The following is an 18,309-nucleotide window of genomic DNA, read 5'->3' as shown; positions in this document are numbered from 1 at the left end:
GGCCGGCGGCGACCGCGAGAATCAAAGGCACGGAGGGCGCCAGGGTGGGGTACGGGTTTAATGCGAGTTCCCCGGCTGAAACCGTACATCTCGTGTGACGCTGCTGACTGACTGCAATCACCGTACTGGGCGGAGGAAAGGCACGACAAAATAAGTGAAAAAAATATAAATACATACACCTTTTCGACATCTTCTCAACAATTGGCCTGCCACGTCCCTTCGTTCGGTAACAGATAGTTCTGGATTTCACCTAACAAGATCTATTGTTGTTTTTACTTTTCAAACTGATTGTCCCTGCCTGGATTTTTCTCCCTTGGGCATGCGTGAGTGCGTAGCCTTGCAACAGCCCTAAGAAGCGCACAGAAAGCAGCGGGGAAAGCTCTGTTGCTTCCCTCGGGTCCACTCGAATTGTATAAAGTTCCCTGTCAGAATGTACACGTCTAAAGCTATTCTGCCCGCATCAGTGAGATCCTAGATGAAGGGGCTCTACACCTGACAATTGGGCAGCAGAAGCTGGAGACACAGAGAACTAAGAGGAAGATTTTCTTTTTCCTAAGGACAATCATGATGTGAATTTACTGCTTGTGAAACACTAGTCTGGCAGACCCAGAGCACAACGGTGCCTGATAAGCAGAGCAGGTATCTCACAGGCAATAGCAGAAAAGGTTTCTCCCTCTTCCCTCTCTAACCATGGGTCTAGTCTAGACAGATTTTTACACCTACCAGTTCACCACAATCTCTCAGCACTTGCCTCACTCATTTCTATCAGCCTTGACCCCAGAAGTGTCTGCAGCGGAGCAGTTTGGTTTGGAATCTCAAATAATAGAAACACTGAATAATGATTTCCCTTAGTACCAGAGAACAGCTCTTTGATGGCCCATTCAAATTAGATGCAAAGAACATCATCAAAACAATCTCTGAGAACTGGAACGAGGCCACAAAGACCACTGGGACCTCTGGGTCATTATCCAGAGGTTGATGAGAGCTTTGAACAATCTTAACATGAGATGGAACAGAAACAACTCAGCAGTGAAGCTCTCATGACTGATCTTGTCTTCTCTTTCCTACATTTTATCTATGCATACCAACACAGTCTCAATTTGTCTGGGTATGTATTCTTTTACCTGCAGTAATAGAAGATAGGGAGACTTTCATAGAATCGTTTGGCTGGAAAAGACCTTTAAGATCATCAAGTCCAACCATACCTGTCCACTACTAAACCATGTCTCTAAGCACCTCATCTACCCAGCTTTTAAATACATCCAGGGACCTATTTTTATCTCTTCATTCTAATCCCAGAGGTATCATTAGTGGACCTTCCTTTAGCTAACCAGAAGCACCTGTATTGCCACTGCTGCTGCTTTGAACGGTGTGATATGCTTCCAAGGACTGCAAAGAGGTAAGGAATCAGATGATCTTCAGGCTCTTATTACTGAGTTTCATCTGGTATGAAATTTAACTGTTACGACTGCTGGAGTCAGCTCCCTGATTGGTTTATATTTGGAATAGTATCCACGAATTATTGTTTAGTGTCCGGTCCCGTGTACGCTGTGGATGAAAATGGGCTTCCAGCTACTTGGAGAGAGAGCTTGTGATCCTCCAAAAACCTGGATTTCCAGTCCAAGAAAGCATTTTTGTAAAGCCAACCAATCAGTGAAGGTTCAAGTAAATCGCGTTTCCAAGAAACAGCAGATGAGGAGCAGAAATCAGAAATGAAGGCACAAAATCTCCTTCCAAATTCTACAGCAATATTCCTAGATATTACCTGCAGTATCGGAGAGGGAGATCTTCCAGTAGTGGAGTCTTAAAATATCATTAAAAATCAATATCCAAATAGCTTTGATCAATGCCTTAGAAACTCTCAGCAGCATTCCCTGTTTCCACTCAAAGTCAGCAGTGAGCAGGGCCAGGGAAAGGTCCTTCCTGTGAAGCACGGCTCTAGGGGTCAAGAAAGGACACTGCGATATAACGGGTTCCTTTGGTGGTTGGAAGACCTTCATGATAGTGGGTCAGGCGTCCTGGATGCATGAGGGTCCACCCTTTCCGTGGAGCTCGAATGGAGCAATTGTAGCGCAGGAACCGGCAGCCTCCTCCCTGATGGAAACAAACCAAGAGATGGATCAGGCTGGTAAAAGCACCCCAGGGAAAGGGTCTCTGCGGTCTCCCGGCAGCCCTTCTGAAAATGTGAGAAGGCGCTTGGGGAATCTCCTGTGTCCTGATCCATTCAAAAATCTTTTTCCTACCCTAGCCCAGTCATTCACTGCAATCCTTAGTGAGAAGAAGACATATATGGATAAGTAAAGGGTTTTCAGCTGCCTGGACCACTCAAGAGGCTGTACTGCATTCTCAACACACTGGCAAACACTTACCTCATAGTCTATTCCAACTCGGTTCAAAGCAATGTTAATTGTAAAGGTGGAAGCGTCATGATGGGGCATTAAAGAAGGCTGCTCATCAGGTTTGTAGCGAACTACAAAGGCTAGCTCAAACTGAGCCTGCAGGAGAGAAGAACAAAGTGCACATTTGTTACAGAGCTATAAAGTAGTCCATGGCTACTGAGCTGCAGAGCAGGGTGTAATGTTTAAATTGCATCCCACTGCTAAGAGAGAAAGGCAACAATAAGGCAGGAGAATGTCATTGGGAAATTGCGTATTTCCTGATGCATATACTTATGTCATACTCCAGGGTCAGTTCTTCCACACTGGGAAATAGTGTGTGTATTGCTAGAGGATTCTAGCAGCCCTTTCACAAAGTTGCAACCGGAGGAGGTGCTGAGCTGACCACAAATTCTGATGCTAAGGTATACATACCTTGGTATAGTATCCTGGGTACAGTTTTTCTGTGATGGGTGCAATATAGTCCAGAAGAAACTTATACCATTCTCTTTCAAAGCCAATTTGGTTCATGTGTATGTCAATAGTTGGGACGTTCTCATATCCACCTTGTATTCTGCTGTCCTGAAATGGAATCAAGAAAATACCCATAAGGATGGGAACCTTGGACTTCAGGAATGAAAAGCACTAACTACAAATAAATATGATCTAAGGTTGGACCAGATGATCCTTGAGGTCTCTTCCAACCAGGTATTCTATGATTGATGTTTATTTATCAGAATTGCCAGGATGGAAAACTCATTTCAAACAATAATTAAAACCTAAGGTAAACAATATTACCATCAGAAGGGCTGAACACTGTAGCTGCAGAGGACACTAGAGAGGACTCAGACAAAATTAATTAAAAGCTCCTACTTTTTCTTACCGTGTTGTCACCTGTGGACCACTGGCCATAATGTTCCATTTCTTCCACCAGCTCATCACAGGCAGTGTCAGTGAATATGGGGAACCAGTAAACATCTGGGCAAGGCTGCAGAAAGTAGACAGGTGAGAATAGCAGAAATAAGGAGAGGTGCTTGAGGCAAAAGGAATAAGACTAAACTGACTGTAGATTGAGACAGTTTAAGTGGAAAGTAACTTTTAGTTACTTCTTACTCAGGATAAAAATTTGTCTTCTGATTTATGTGCCCCACTTCCACTTAAGAGAGATGCAGTTGTACTTCTAGAAAAATTATTTGGCCCTAAAAATACTTTCAAGGTCATGTTTCCTCTGGATTTGAAAGACTACGAGGCCATACTGAACTGCTTATTCCTGAGAATGATGACAGTGATGATACAAGCACTGCCCAGATGCCAATCTCCCATTCTGATGGATAAGAGTGATGTTTTCTTACCGTTTCTACCAATTTCCCTTTCAGAGCTGCTGTGTAGTTTTCATGGATGTACTTTTCCCTCCAGTCCTGCAGCAAAAAAATAAGCAAACCAGTCATTTCTGTGGAGCCTGGCTAAAGAGGCAGTGAAAAGCCAGGCACTCACACAGCACAGTATTTCACAGGCTTTGAAGATCCAGATTTTATGAATCACATAAACACCCTCTCTTTGAATTCTGTGACTATGCTCCTCATTCCCATCTAAGAGACATCATTATTACAAAGCCTGGACCTTCCATATTGGTGAAGCCAGTCATCAGATCTTTGCATGCCACATTGCTAAGCCTGCTGAGCACGCAGGTTATCTCACCTCAGGATTGCTGAATATTTGCCAGAGGTCATTGTGGAGGTGAGTTGTCTGATAATTCTCCAGGGACAGTATGTGTCCAAACTGATGCCGATTTGTCAGGTACATAAAGACTCCCTGCAGGACAGAGGGAAACAATCAAGTTTTGTTTCCAGACCTCACATTTCTGTGAGCCAATATGAAATATAAGCACCAGACAGTTTCCCAGTGACAATGGCTCTACACAAACTGTTCATTTATTCATTCTTTCTCCTGTGGGCCTTCAGTTTCATTTCCACGCTGGATATGAGAAACTTTGAAAGGTTAGAGCCAGAGTCAGTAACTCTGTGCCTCTTGTCAGCCAAGGCTGGAAGCAGAGAAGACCAGCTGCTGTGAGATTAGGTTCTTCCTTCTTACCCTCTCAACCCCATTTAGAACAGCCCTCAATAGGCCCAAAACCAAAAACGTTATCTGCATTTAGTGGTCCCTGGCTCTGCGTGGTTTCACAGCAAGATAGAAATCCCACACTGTTCCAAGCCTGCACGGTACTGAGTAATGCCAGTTCATCTTGTTCCATGCCCTGGCAGAGCTGAGTGCCTTGAAACTACTTAATCTTGTCACCTCCACCCTGGCATGCAGTTCTCCCCTGCCAGCTTCTCTCTCCTCGACTGACCTGATTCCGAACGTTATGGCAGAAAGCCATGTCAGCATCCAGCTTGCCACTGTGGAAGAGATCTCCCTGGTCAAGTTCTGATCGCAGAGCCTTGGCTTTAACCATGTAAACACTGCTGATGTAGGGAACGTTCCAAAGCCCACTGAAACACAGGGGTCAGAGAGTAAGCCTTGAAACAGCACTAAGACAGAAACTGCTGGATTTGACAGGGTGGAAGGCAGCACTGCAGTATCAGCCAGGCTTGCTTAAATGAGCCAACTCAGAATAGCAGGGAGAAACCATACCAAAAGGAATTGTCATTCCAGGAAAAATCACTGATATTGCCCAGAGCTTTCAAGCTGCACAAATGCTAGTCCACTGTGAAAGCAATTAATTGCTACTGTGTGTTTTTGCTAGGGACACAATTAATGGCTTGAATCTCTTCCCAGAGAGATCAACATTTTTTTTTCCCAGTGATTTAAAAAAACTGAACCAGCCAAAAGTGCATAAGCTGATTTCCAGACTTTATCACACACATAATGGCCTGGAAAAAAAAAAAAAAAAAAAAAAAAAAAAAGAGTGCCCTTCAGGAATGTGAATGAAAGAACAATTACATTTTGTGAATCTTCCATTCAAGGGTCACCTGGTATTTTATGAAGACTATCTGATAAAGATTAAGCGCACTTTACAGGATTTTAAGAATCACACTAACTATAATCCACAGGGGGGAAAACACAGCATGAATAAGATGAAGTGATTTCAGCAGAGTCAGGACTCTTAAACCCTTACTCTGATCATAAGAAAATCTGCCCCAAGTATGTTATGGTCTCTGCTCAGGGGAGAACACAGAGCAGCTTCCAAATGGGAATACAGACTTCTTTTCATCTTCTATGCACAAAGACAGTTGAGCTCTCTGGTTCTTTGACATTAGCTGTTTTGATGATAATGTGCTGCAGCAGGCTTTACATTTGAGGAATTATATCAGTAAGAAACTCTCTTTGCATACTCACACCCTCCGCCTTTGAACAATATCCACATAATCTTCTGAGCGGGCATAGTATCCATCAGGGCTCAGCGCTCCCCAGAAATTTGACCACAGCTTCTCATGACGGCTTACCAGTGGGGCAATCACCAGCCTGCGAGCACAAAAGAAAAAGGTATTGCAGGACAGGGTGTTACCACAGGAAGGAAAAGATTTACAAACCACAGGACTGTAAGAGTTAGAATGTCCTTCACTTACAGAGTTGCTGCTTTTATTTACTTCGTTGGAATAAAATTCCACCTGAGAGCAAATATGGTCACAATCTCCTAACTAACTGCACCTTGCAGCAGGTCTCTTAGAATCCGATTTGTTCTAGCGACTACATAAAGACAAAACTACAGATGATTTACACCTAAAATCCAGGGATTACAACTACAGTAAAAAAAGACCAAATAAGAGGCATTTGTCTAACATTCCATCTCTGACATGGTTCCCCTAGTGCCTTACACATCTCAGTGATAAAAGAGCTCACTGTATTCTTCATGTGACAAATGAGCAATAAGGATTGCTCAGACCAAAGAACTCACTTGTTCTGTTCGATCAGGATCCTTAGAGTCTCTGTGTTCTTCAGAACTATCTCAGCATCCAGGCTAAAGTAATAGTCACAGTCAGGATCCTTTCTGCACAAATCCCTATAGCCAGAGAACAAGAAAAGTCATACCAAAACCCTCCCAGAACAGACCAAGACAATGGACAGAACACCAGGAATTCCCCTACCCTGTAGACTAAAGGTCTTCTAGGTTCTCAGAAAAGTTCAGTTTAATGTAACAACCCAGAAGGCTGGCATAGTACAAGTACATCAGATTCAGTATCCAATAGCATACACTGAGACACAGCCAAAATCAACATTTAGCAAACTGTTTCCCCAGCACAAACTGAAAAGGTTCCCATTTATGTTTGTCCCAAATCCAGACCTGAGCTCAAACTCACACCTCCTGATCACAGACAGGAAGATACTCTGCCACTAGCTCTTAGTTTTACTACTACACTCCTCTTCAGAGATATAGGTGCATATTCTTTGTGATCTATGACTGGGCATATAGACTGCTTGGTGAGGGTGGGAGGTACGGGGCTATCCCTCTAACATAGCAAAGGACCAGTGAGAACTTGGTTTCTGAAGGGAGCTGTTTTCAGGGCTGATTTTTTTCCAATATATAATGGGCATGGGGAGTTAATGCTAGGAAAACTGAAAGAAGAGGGTGACTGAAAGAAGAGAAGCATCCACTTGATAGTGAAGATACCCAGAAAAACTGGACTGCCTTAGTTTGGACACAGGCTGACTCCGCTAGCCATCATGTATGGCCTCTTCACTTACATGCCTAAGTTACGCGCCTCAGCATTCTCCACCTCATCATCTGGTCCAATGACTTTGATGGCGAGATAGTCTTTGCCATGCTCTTTAACAAAAGAGTCCACCTGCATCAAGTGATGTTGCTCCTATGCCAAAGGAAAAATAAGGAAAAACAGATGAGATGGCTCATCCCAGGCTGCTCAACCTCCTGTTCTTGAAAATGCCAAACCAGATGAGCAACAGTGCTTCCCACTTCCACATCTTTACAGCTGGATGGAGCTATCATATAGGTGCCATTGCAGATATGTACTGGGATTACAGGGCCTGGAAGTCTAGTCAAAGGTTGCAAAGGTGCCTACAGTACAGGAGGAGGTTTACATTTTCCCCGCATTTGCTAAGGCCAACTTTACTTACATTGTTGTGAATGAAGAGCTGGATTCGTTGCTTTGGATAATGAAGGTTACGAAGCCGCAAGAAAAACTGGGAGAGGAATGGTGTGGGCTGCTCGATGAAAATGCCAATCAGAACCATTGGCAATGCTTCATCCTACATTCAGTGAGAAGAAGAGAGAAGTGGTGGCTCAGGTACCACACCAGACACATAAGATGCCATTGTAATTGTTAAGACTTGTCTTAAGAGCTTTGAAAAGACATCAGCCTTACCTTAAACCCTGTGAGGCTTCGCAGACCTTCATCACACACAGTACAGCCAGTCTCAAATGTCCATATTTGAGGAATGTAGTTTCCCAGGTAGTTCAACTGCAGCTGCAAAAGGCAATTTGCCATGTTATGCATTACAAGGCAGGGGAGTTCCTTTGCATCCACCCCCAGTGTAAGATTACATTTTATCAGAACTTCATTTACTTTCTTCTTGGACTAAAGAATCTAAAAGGCATGACAGCCTGAGGGTCTAACTACATGGTGATCTTTGAACCAGACCCACCTTGCTGCTATGGACCTGGACCACTTATCGTTTCTCAAGTGTAAGTGTACACAGGGAAAGTCCGTATACGGGAAGACCAGTAACGTGATACACTCAAGCCTAAGGGGTCACTTTGCAACAAAGACATATAAAATCTTTCCTTCAGGACACCCACTTACCTTGGTGGGTCCATTTCCATGAATCACCACAGGCAGAGTGTCATATAACAAGTTTCTTGCTCTCACTCTTGAGTTTTCAAACTTCAGAACTACCTCATCTGGAAATGACATCGCCATCATGGTATCAGAGGAAGGCTTTTATTAATAATTAGCAGCACAATGCCTCATTTCTACTGAACAACTGCTGAAAGATGAAAGTGTGGACATGGATAACCATGCACAAGTAGTTTAAGGGCTACAGACCATACCCAGAAAGGATAAAAAATGTTCAGAATGATCCTGTGAGGTAACAAGAAGATTGCTGGGAAGCTGGACAAACTGCAGCTTGCCGGGCTGACAAATACGCCTTCTACTGGGAACTGGCAGAAGCCACACTGAAACAGTCTTTCAATGCTGGCGTTGACAAAATTGTGCTGTGACAACCAACTGATGGCCAGGGAGAACTCTGGCTCTTCTCACCTAAGCATTCTACACACCTGCTGTCTCTCTTTTTCACCCCAGACAAAAGTCCACCCTCCTGGCAGAGATCATCCAAGATGTCTCCTCAACACAACCACACAACATCCTTTGGAAAACAGACTAGTACAGATCCAAGCTCCAGTCTATGACTGTTGTAATGAGTACAGGAGCCAAAAACTACACTGCCATTATAATTTTTTACCTGACTGGAACAAAGATGGAGTGGTGCAAGACTGTAAACTGAAAACATTAGGCAGTAGTGTCAGGAGAGTAAGCAAATCACTTTTGCCAGGACTAGCAAAATCAAACCAGCAGGTCAGGTCAGAGCTTTGCATGGTCAGTGAGTGCTCACAAGCAGTGTCTGGCTGCATCTCACCTTCTGTGGCATTCCACACTCAGTTTTGAAGCGGAAAGACAGGCAAGCCCTAGGCAGGGTTATGTGTTATTACTTGCACTGAAGTCCCTCCCAGTTTCAATCACCAAGGCAAATGCAATCCGACATGCTTGGAGATCAAAGTGGCAAGGACGTGTAAGATAGAAAACCTGACCTGCATTCCCCCAAGTGAAGAGGGAATTGAAATGAGAACCTAGCTGGTCACAGTAGAAATGCAAATAAATCCCAGAACTCTGGCAGAGGCTTTTTACTGAGGCTCATTCTGCAGAGACAGGAATTTCTGAAATTTAATCCCTTCGGCCACAACACAACTTTATTTCTGGTGTCAGCATGCAGTTGCATTACAAGGAGAAATGAGCTTCCTTCTTCCATCTCACCTAATGCTCCATTTAGGTTTTGGAAGATCCGGCTTCTTTGGTCTAGACTGATGTTGATACTTTCCTTTAAAAGAATGAGATAAATAACCTTAATTAGAACACAAGTGGGCACCCATTCTTTACATGTGAGAGACCCTATGCTGAGTGAAGATATACCACATTCCTGTAATCATTTCCATACTCTCCAAGCTCTGAAGCTAAGACACTCCCAGCTAATCCTCATTTTCACTTGAATCTGGGACAATTTGCCATTTTCTAAAACAATTTAAATGTATTATATTAGGCAAAACCATGCAAATAAACATTTTAAAGCTGCTGTGGGTGTGCCAATAATAATACACAGCATATTGAAGAAGCACACTTGCAGCACAGTCATATAAAACCCACTAAGACAGTTTCTTGCCATCTATCCACAGGGTGAGCATTACCCCAAGTATTGCCCCAGGTACCGGTGTCAAGCCAGAACACAGGAAGGGTGCAAGGCCAGCTCATGCAGTTTTTGTTTTTTATCCCCTGCTGCAAGTCATACTCTGACTGGATTTTTGTCAGACTAAAATCCAGCTCTGACTTAACAGTGTCCCCCCAGGCATCTATTAAGATTGATTACTGGAAAGGACAGCAGGGTGCTAACATCCGCTGTCTGAATGCCAGCTCAGTGGAATTACTCAGCCTTTGTGTGGCATAGGGCCAGAACTGCAGATGAGAACATTAAAGGAACTGTTCACGTTAAAATATCATGGGCCATATTCAGATTTGGGGATGGAAAAAAGTGAAGCTGTTCTGTATTTTTTACCAGCACTGCTGGTAAAAAAGTGCAACTCCTTCCCTAATCAGTCTGAAAGTAGTTTCCTATTTCCAATGCTTCCTCTCGACTTTACTGTCACAGTCTGACTTCTTAGTTCCCATGCATTTGTGGTGTCCCTCGGGAACAGACTGCACTGCATAATGCAGAACTGAGCAGGGACGACAGAAGCAGAATCACCCTGTGGGCTGGACGGTTAGGCCAGTGCACCACATGGTGCTGGAATAGCAATGACGCTTCCAGGGTTCATTCCAGGCTTCTGTAGATGTTATGCGGCATGCTACAAAGGCTGACGCAGATTTTGTCAGCCAGGATCTGGAGGCAGTGGCAGCCTCTTTGTTCCTGCAGGGCTACCCACTGTGATGCCTATGGTCTCCACCCTGGGGCACAACAGTGGCTACAAGGCTGTGAACCTTTGTCCCTTTCGTTACCTCAAATTTGCTCAGGCCTCATCTGCCCCTTTTACCTACAATGTACTTCAGTGCAAGGTTGGATATCTCTAAGTCAGCACTGCACAGTTAAAGTCTGGGTTTCACATCCCCGGGAGGAGGCTGGTTAGTTCTGCCACACTCAATAGCTTTAAACATCAGCACCTACAGATACTGGTATGAGTTTCCAGCAAGACTTGTTTTAAGGCATCTATTTTCCCATTCATGTTTTAAGCTTAAAGATAAAAACTGCTAATAACAGAACAAGGGGATAGTGGCTAGAATGCAAATTTTAAGAAGGAAAATGGGTAGCTAGACATACTACTGGCCTTTTCCATGCAAGGATGCCAGAGCAGTAATTAAGGGTCAACATGCACGTCATTAACTTCTTTTACTGTCAACAGGGATACTGCACAGAGGATTAACAGCAATGCTTCTCAGACAACTTGTCCTAATGCCAAAATCTAGCTACACCTACTCTTTTTTCTGGATCCAAGAAGACATTTGTATAGAAGAGCTGGTCACTGTCATCGTCCTGTCCCTTCCACTCCTCCACAAGCTTCTTCAGGTTTGGAGCATAACCTATGAAGCCTGGGGGAATAAGTATGAAGAGGTGTTTCAACCCATATAACCAAAAAAGGGAAGTAGTCCTGTATACCCCCTCACCCTCACTGTTTTCACACAAAGTCTCACTCCACCCTGTGCTCCTGCGGAGATACACCAGCTTTCAGCAAAGGCATATACAGACTGCACTTCCCAACATGGAATGACACCAGGATCAGACTTGTATTCTTCAGCATCAGAAAAGCTCAGATACCCACACCCTGAGTGACAAGTCTCACTGAAAAGAGAGAAGGAATAGGGAGCAGGTTCCTCTCTTCTACAGGCAATTCATAGCTATGTCCCCTCCTGCAGGTAAAAGACAGGAGCATTGCTAGTCTTTCCATTACAGCGAGTTATGCACAGGGCTTCAGTTTGCACCATCTTCAGTAAAGATGCTTTCCAACCTGGTCCCTTGCTACTTCTCCCAAAAGCCTTCTAATATGAGGAGAAAGCTGAGAGAGGTTCTCAGATGAAAGAAGTCTTACCTCCAGAACCCAGGAAGCGCTTTCCATCTCGCACCTGAGGATACTTGGCTTCCAACTTTCTGTCTGGATAGATGTAGTTCTCTGCTGAGAAAACCACCTTGCTCTTGGCTTGTTTGAACTTCTTCAGCAGTTCTGTGGGGCCCGAAGCAAAGAGTACATCATAGCTAGAGTAAAACACAGACGTGGAAGGGTCAGAAAAGAATGGAGTCAGAAAAACACGTCAGTGTGAAAAGTTACTAGAAACAGCTGATTTTTTAGGAATCCCTTTCTTTTAGCTCTGCTTCACAGTATTACATTTTTTGTCATAATTACAGCTAATTGAAGTGCAATCTTATTCATTGTGGAGTTGGGAGTTACTTTCCACTGCAAAAGATTCCACATTGGCCTGGGGGAAATTACACCCATTCTTATTTTTACGAAGTTTTCACTGATGATAAAAACAAATCTTCCAAGCTGCAGAACATATTGATCTCTTCTTGCTTTTCCCCCATTTGGAACTGTGAAGCACTGGTGCCCTCACTGTAACAACTTTTTACTTATCGGAGGAGGAATTACTCTGCCATTCCTTTCCAGATTACACAAACCTGTAGGTCATGCTTTTTACATCTTTTGGCATCCTGCCACTCTCCACTAAGCTCCCTGAAAATCTTCAGGAAGAACCTATACTGGCCACTCGTCACTGGATGCTGCACTCCAGCCTCTCTCCCTTTAGTACTGGATAGAACGGACTAATTCCCAGGCAACACTCCCAGAATGAAACTTGCATTTTCTGCAAAAGGATTTGCATACTTCAAAGTCATTTTGGTGAGTGAAAAAGTTTTTCATTCCAGAGATTCATCATTCCCAACTTCTCTAAACACACGTAGACACTCAGAGCTGCAAAAGATGATTTCCCTGCCATGGGAGCTAGAGACAGATACAGGGATCCCAGCCCTGCCTGTTGCTGGGCATATGAGAAGACACTGAGACTCCAAACTGTCCTTTTCCCTCTTCACATTTCTCTGGCAGACTAATTCTTGGCTCTCAGGATTGTGCTGCAGCCTGCCTCACTTTATAAAACAAATAATTCTGGTAAGAAAGGCCTGCATAGATCCACAGAAATCGTCTCCTCATTCTCTGCAGACAGAGGCAGCCAAATTCCACCCTGGCAGAAACAGGTATAACACTATCAACTTTATGCAAGAGTTGGAATCAGCTTGTTCTGATCAGACCTTCCCAGCTGCCACGGATGCAGCTCTGAGCAACTCTCAGGCAACTGCAGAGAATTCAGGGGGAAAAAAACAGAGGAGGTCTGGACACACCTTCCAAAAGCAATCTACTTCACAGTTAATTTCTTCTTAGTAAGAACCTGTCCAAACAGCCTTATGATTCAGTTCATGGAAAATACTTTCCAACCCATTACCTTTCTACGAAAAGGATGATCAAGTCTTCCTTATCCGCATACTGCTTCAAAGCTGATTTCAAGAGACGGACCTTCTGCCCACCTCCTGCTGGCTTCTTGTCATCTCCACCCTGCCATTCCTCATCCAGCCCCAGCACCTAAAAAACGAAAGGCACAGGGTCTATTGAACAGATCGCTTTCCCAGCAAGGCTCACAGGAAAGGACCAGAACCCACAACTTTACTAGTCCTGGTAACTCCCAGTGCAAATCACAACAAAAAAAGCAGCATCAGGACAAACAGACTAGGTATATACGCCAGCCTTTGAGCCATTCTCTGGGATGCACAGCCAGAGTAACACGTAACACAGTAACAAAGCACTCTCAGCAACAGGGACAGAATCACACTCTGTACTGTGTATTTTGGCATTGCAATGGAAAAGTGCCACGGGGCTCCCTTGAGTAGGAATTATGGATCTCATCTCAAGCCAACACTCAGGATGGAATAAGAGACCGCTGCAGAAATGCCCCAGTCACAGTATTTTTCAGTCAGCTGAGTTGGTGTGTCCTCTCTTGAGCTTTTATTTAATCACTTTGTGGCCCAAGTCTTATCCATTCCACACATCAAAATTCCCTTTGGCCAACCACCACCGTGGCTGCTAGCCATCACCTGGACTTTGTAGTTGAAGAATCGGGCTGATCTTCTAAAGCGTTGGAATCCCTCGGTCTGCTTGGTGGCAACAGTAAGAACCAGCAGGTTTTCTGCATACAGGAGAAAGAACAAGAGACACATTGACCTCGTGTTGTTTTCATAACCAGCTGTTCCACACCTCACAAAGAGGCTTTACTATCAGATACTGAGCCAAGGTAGGGATCAATAGTCTTAAAGGTACTTGACAGATTTGACAAAGGGAAGTCAAAATCCAACTGCTGACAAAGTGACTTTCCCAGTACATTCTATAAGTTGATCATGAATCCACCAATAGAATCCAGGAGTCCCAACTTTTGCAGGAACAGTCACTGCTGTTCATGGACACAGGTTACGTCTGTTCTATAAAACATTGACAGATGTCCAGGTTCATTTTAAATCAGGCAAGGGAGACAGTCTAGCTGTGGAGCTAACATATCCTGCTGAGAAGAGAACAGCTTGCTTATACCTCACCCAATTACCTCTACACTGTACAACGTTAAGCACTACACATGTTCTCACCACCCACAAAGCTTCAACCTCAGGAAGAAAACCAGCTTCAAATCCTACTGATTTGCTGCCTGTATTTTCTTGGCACCAACTCATCAAAGATTCATATAGGTAAAAAAAGAAAGTGTGGACGTAGCCAGTGTTTTACTGGAGGAACTAACTATCACAGGTGACAGAACAGGGAAAAAGCACCCTCAAATTTCAGTGTTTGATTGAAGAACCCAAACCTAATTGCAGCACAAGCAATTTGCAGCCGAGGGAGGTTAGAACTTGGTCCTGGGTATAAAACGAGAGATTATGTAAAGATACAATTTCATTGTCTGAGTTATGAGCTAGAAAAAGAAAATACACCGTATTAACAGTTTTTTTGCCCTGCTATTGAAAGCTACAATTCTCTCACATACAGTACGAAGGAAATTAAATTTGAAGACAAAAAATAGAACTACTATAAAATACCCATTTGGAAGTCATCCATTTAGTGCAATTGGCTTCCTGTTCCCCACAGAGTTGCTTTTTTGTCACTCAGCATTGACTGGGTACAGAGAAGACCAAAATTAGGCTGTTAGTTATTACTCCCTCTCCATGGCTGCTCCAATTTTCTACTGCATTCCTAAGGTGTTTTCCAGGTTTTTTCATACATACACAATATGAATTTAATTCCACCGTAACTTTTGTTTACATTCTCCTCCCAAACTTGCTTTTCATTTCCAGTCCCTTAAAAATGACAAAGCTAAATCCTGAAGTTCTCTTTCAGAAGTTTCTCTATAGTATCACTGGAATAGGATTTTTTTACGTGGAAGCTCTGGTTTCTTCATTGTAATGATTAAATGCTATACTTCATCTTAACACTTTTGCTTAAGTAGGAATTTGTATAGGCTCTGGCAACTGTGCTTAAATGTGAATCCTGGCCATCCGATTTTAACATCAGAAAATACCAGGAAAAACAGAAAGCACATTTTCTTGGCTTGAGCAGGCTTCTTTTGGAACAATGATTTTTTTTCAATGGATGTAGCAGATGCATCTTCCCAGTGTACCCAATCTGATATTCTGTCTGATCTTAAAAAGAATGGATCTAGGAGCTGGAGTCCTAGATAGACCTGACGAAGGCAGCAAAAGCAAAAAGTAAGTGTAAGACTCCAAGTTAGGAAGAAAGAGAATGTTCCCAAGAAAATTCCTAAAATCCTTTACCTGCATTGGAATAAAAAGAGAGATTGAGAACAGTCAATAGAAGGTCAGCTCTAATTGTATTTTGTTAGACATTCACACAGACAGACAAAGGGAAGGATAAGTAAAAGAATATGAATCCTGCATTTGTCCAGTTTTTAAAGGCATATTTTTGGATGAATGAGGTGCATTCGTAATCCAGCTCCTCCAGCACACTCCAGTTCCTTGTGTCCTGTCCAGTCAGAGGGTGCAAACAAACGAGTAAAATATGTATCTTGTCAGGGAATGTGTTAAAGCCATTAAAGTTTCTAGCCATACAATGGCATGCAGAAAACCATGGCAGCTTTATTAGGTAGTTCTGAGCTCATGGTTTCTGAGAAGGTGAAGATCATACTGCCAGTGACAAGGGGGGCAAATATGGGCTTGCCAGAGAGGAATGTAAAGACAAACATCAAATTCTAGTACCCAAAGGGAGAGGAGGAAGAATATGATAATGATAAAAGAAGGAAAGAAAGAAAAGACCCTGACTGCTATGCAATTATTTCAGCCTGAGTTCTCAGGCATCTCACATGAAATAAATCCCTAATTCATTTCCACCCTGCCACCCCAAGAAAGCAACAAACTGTTTATGATATGACTGCCAGAAGTTTGCTGGACGAGATGCGAGAGTTAAAGGCTCACAGGGATGAACAGGAAGCCATGCCCTATTTCTAAGACAGAAAAGGTTTCACCGTGCAGCGTGTGAACTCACTGGAGCATGGAAAAGCCAGCACAATTATCCTCCCCAGCAGAATTCCAAGTTACAGATTCCCTTCTCATTACTGCTCCGTGGGAGTAGGGCTCTGAGAGACATTAAGCTCAGTTTCTGTTCTAAGAAATCTCTGCAGCAGTGAGAGCTTTCCCCATCCCAAGAGACATTCTTTCAGTCCAGTACTAGAAGCTTGGGCTGAGCTATGCTGCCTCCATTCCCTCTCCTTTAACCCTTTTTTCTCTTTCTCGAAGATGTTGCTGAATGGTGGTACAGCTGAAAGGTATTTCCACAGGCAGAGCAGTAAACCCTTTTAATTTCAGTATCACACGCAGGCATTTTAAAACCTCTGAAAGCAGATTTGTGCTTCCCTATTTTCCATGTCACAGTTACTTTTCATATGTAGAAACAGTAGTCTATTCTGTTAAACTGGGCCTCCAGTGCCCAGAGACTCCTTGGGCCATGCTGACAATTAGAAATCATATAAATACATTTAATAATGGTATGGCTGCAAAATATGAACACAGTACGGTTAACGAACCAAGTGCTGGATTAGGAACCGGGGGAGCTGGACTGTACTGCTAGGTCTGCTGTGCAACAAGGACCCAATCTTGCTATCCCTCTGTTTTTCCATCGGTAGAATGATAATAGAGGACATTTACCACTTTTGTGAGAGCTTTTGAGCACTAAGATGAAAAGGATCCTGAGCAAAGCACTGGAACAGGGACTCTGATATCAACATCACACTGAAATGACTGGGTAGACTTCCTGAGTTTTTACAAAGAGTAAAAATCAGTGACAAGATAAGTTCAGTAACAAAAAATTTTGGAGTTATTTACTTCTGCCCTGACTCTACAGGGAAAGCATCAGTAACAAAAAATTTTGGAGTTATTTACTTCTCAGACTCAGACTGCAGCTGCAGCTGCATTTTAGGACAAGGAATGAGTTTATCCCTAGGCTGTGCTTTGGGAAATCTTACTGTGCTACTTTCTGTTAAGGTAGCATACAAGAAAATACCATTAATAGGGGGATCAAATAGAAAAAAATCAGTGCCTAATTTAATAGTGGATAATATAATCTCTGTATTAAATTTACATTTACAAAAGTTTATTTTAAAAGACTCAATTAACTACAAATAACCAGGCTTAGAGCTTTTGCAGAGATCTAAAAGAACATAGAAGAGAGAAGACAGGTATCATTATTCTCATATTACTCTAGGGAAGCTGGGGCACAGAAAAGGTAAGGCATTTTTTCCTTCAAGCCATGCCAGAAATGATGGGTTCAGAAAGCAGTTAATTCCAAATCCCTCTTGCTAACCAACATACCTCCACTCTCTTTCCCCAGTACCCAATCTTGTATCTCTAGTGCACTCTAAACCCTAACTAAAACCAGGGAAGATTTGGGGTGTGTGAGGAAGGCAGGATAGCACAGAGAGATTAATTTCTTCCTTACATTTGTCTAATAGTTATCCTAAATGCTGAAATTATTTTACTTTAGTTATGCCACTATACCTAAAGAACTCCCAACACTTCCACAGATACACATTAACTGTATTAATATATATAGTAATTATATCAGAATCACATATTCTGAGGGGAAATATTCTAGGTGCAAGATGCAATCTCCTAATTGCCACTTCTCTAATGAAGGCAGAGATAATTATCCAAACTTCTTGGCAGAGTGACAGTGTATGAACCTCTTTGTCAGCCTGGCTGACATTCTGTAGCTGCCCTAATCCTCTACTGTTCTACCAACTACTCTTCGGAGCATCTACCAACTGTTTATGTGGGATAGACTGATGTTATTTTGGGAGCATCCGGATCTCAGATCACAGCGTGGCCAAGCTGGGATCAAATGCTTTCTGTTACTGAATTCTTGAACTGCCTAAGTTCAAAAGCAGGAAGGGCTGACCCAGGTGGGCACGCAGCCCAAGGGGCCGCGAGTACTTTACTGGGATGAAATAGTGTCCGAGGGTCCTCTCGCACAACTCAGATCTCTGAGCGCCTGCCTGCTTACTGAGGCACTCAAGAAGCGTGTGCGGAGGACGCCCACGCCAGGCTGCGCACCGCCTCAGAACTCGGCAGCAGGCTCTGGATGCCGCCGGGGGGCTCAGACTCGGCAGCAGGCGCTGGTCTCGGG

The 18,309-nt window shown here is 43.4% G+C and overlaps 1 protein-coding gene across 1 annotated transcript in view; it reads right to left on the bottom strand.

Annotated features, from left to right (window-relative positions):
• Window positions 1-19: 19 nt before the first annotated feature.
• Window positions 20-18,309, bottom strand: part of PLOD1 (procollagen-lysine,2-oxoglutarate 5-dioxygenase 1) — a 21,022-nt gene continuing 2,732 nt past the window's right edge. Inside the window, exons 2-19 of the mRNA XM_035901851.1 lie at window positions 13,731-13,822; window positions 13,085-13,221; window positions 11,683-11,846; window positions 11,073-11,185; window positions 9,365-9,428; window positions 8,135-8,232; window positions 7,697-7,798; window positions 7,449-7,580; window positions 7,059-7,180; window positions 6,271-6,375; window positions 5,712-5,837; window positions 4,723-4,864; window positions 4,074-4,187; window positions 3,728-3,793; window positions 3,259-3,363; window positions 2,811-2,957; window positions 2,370-2,495; window positions 20-2,094 (exon numbers count right to left, since the gene is read on the bottom strand). Coding sequence (XP_035757744.1) covers window positions 1,939-2,094; window positions 2,370-2,495; window positions 2,811-2,957; window positions 3,259-3,363; window positions 3,728-3,793; window positions 4,074-4,187; window positions 4,723-4,864; window positions 5,712-5,837; window positions 6,271-6,375; window positions 7,059-7,180; window positions 7,449-7,580; window positions 7,697-7,798; window positions 8,135-8,232; window positions 9,365-9,428; window positions 11,073-11,185; window positions 11,683-11,846; window positions 13,085-13,221; window positions 13,731-13,822 — 2,111 coding nt within the window. The 3' untranslated portion in view covers window positions 20-1,938. The remainder of the gene's footprint in view (window positions 2,095-2,369; window positions 2,496-2,810; window positions 2,958-3,258; window positions 3,364-3,727; window positions 3,794-4,073; window positions 4,188-4,722; window positions 4,865-5,711; window positions 5,838-6,270; window positions 6,376-7,058; window positions 7,181-7,448; window positions 7,581-7,696; window positions 7,799-8,134; window positions 8,233-9,364; window positions 9,429-11,072; window positions 11,186-11,682; window positions 11,847-13,084; window positions 13,222-13,730; window positions 13,823-18,309) is intronic.

The sequence above is a fragment of the Egretta garzetta genome, unplaced genomic scaffold (assembly GCF_000687185.1).
Source record: "Egretta garzetta isolate BGI_Z169 unplaced genomic scaffold, ASM68718v1 scaffold69, whole genome shotgun sequence".
NCBI lineage: Eukaryota > Metazoa > Chordata > Aves > Pelecaniformes > Ardeidae > Egretta > Egretta garzetta.
Note: the sequence above shows the minus strand (reverse complement) of the source record. Positions and strands in the feature narration are given on the sequence as shown.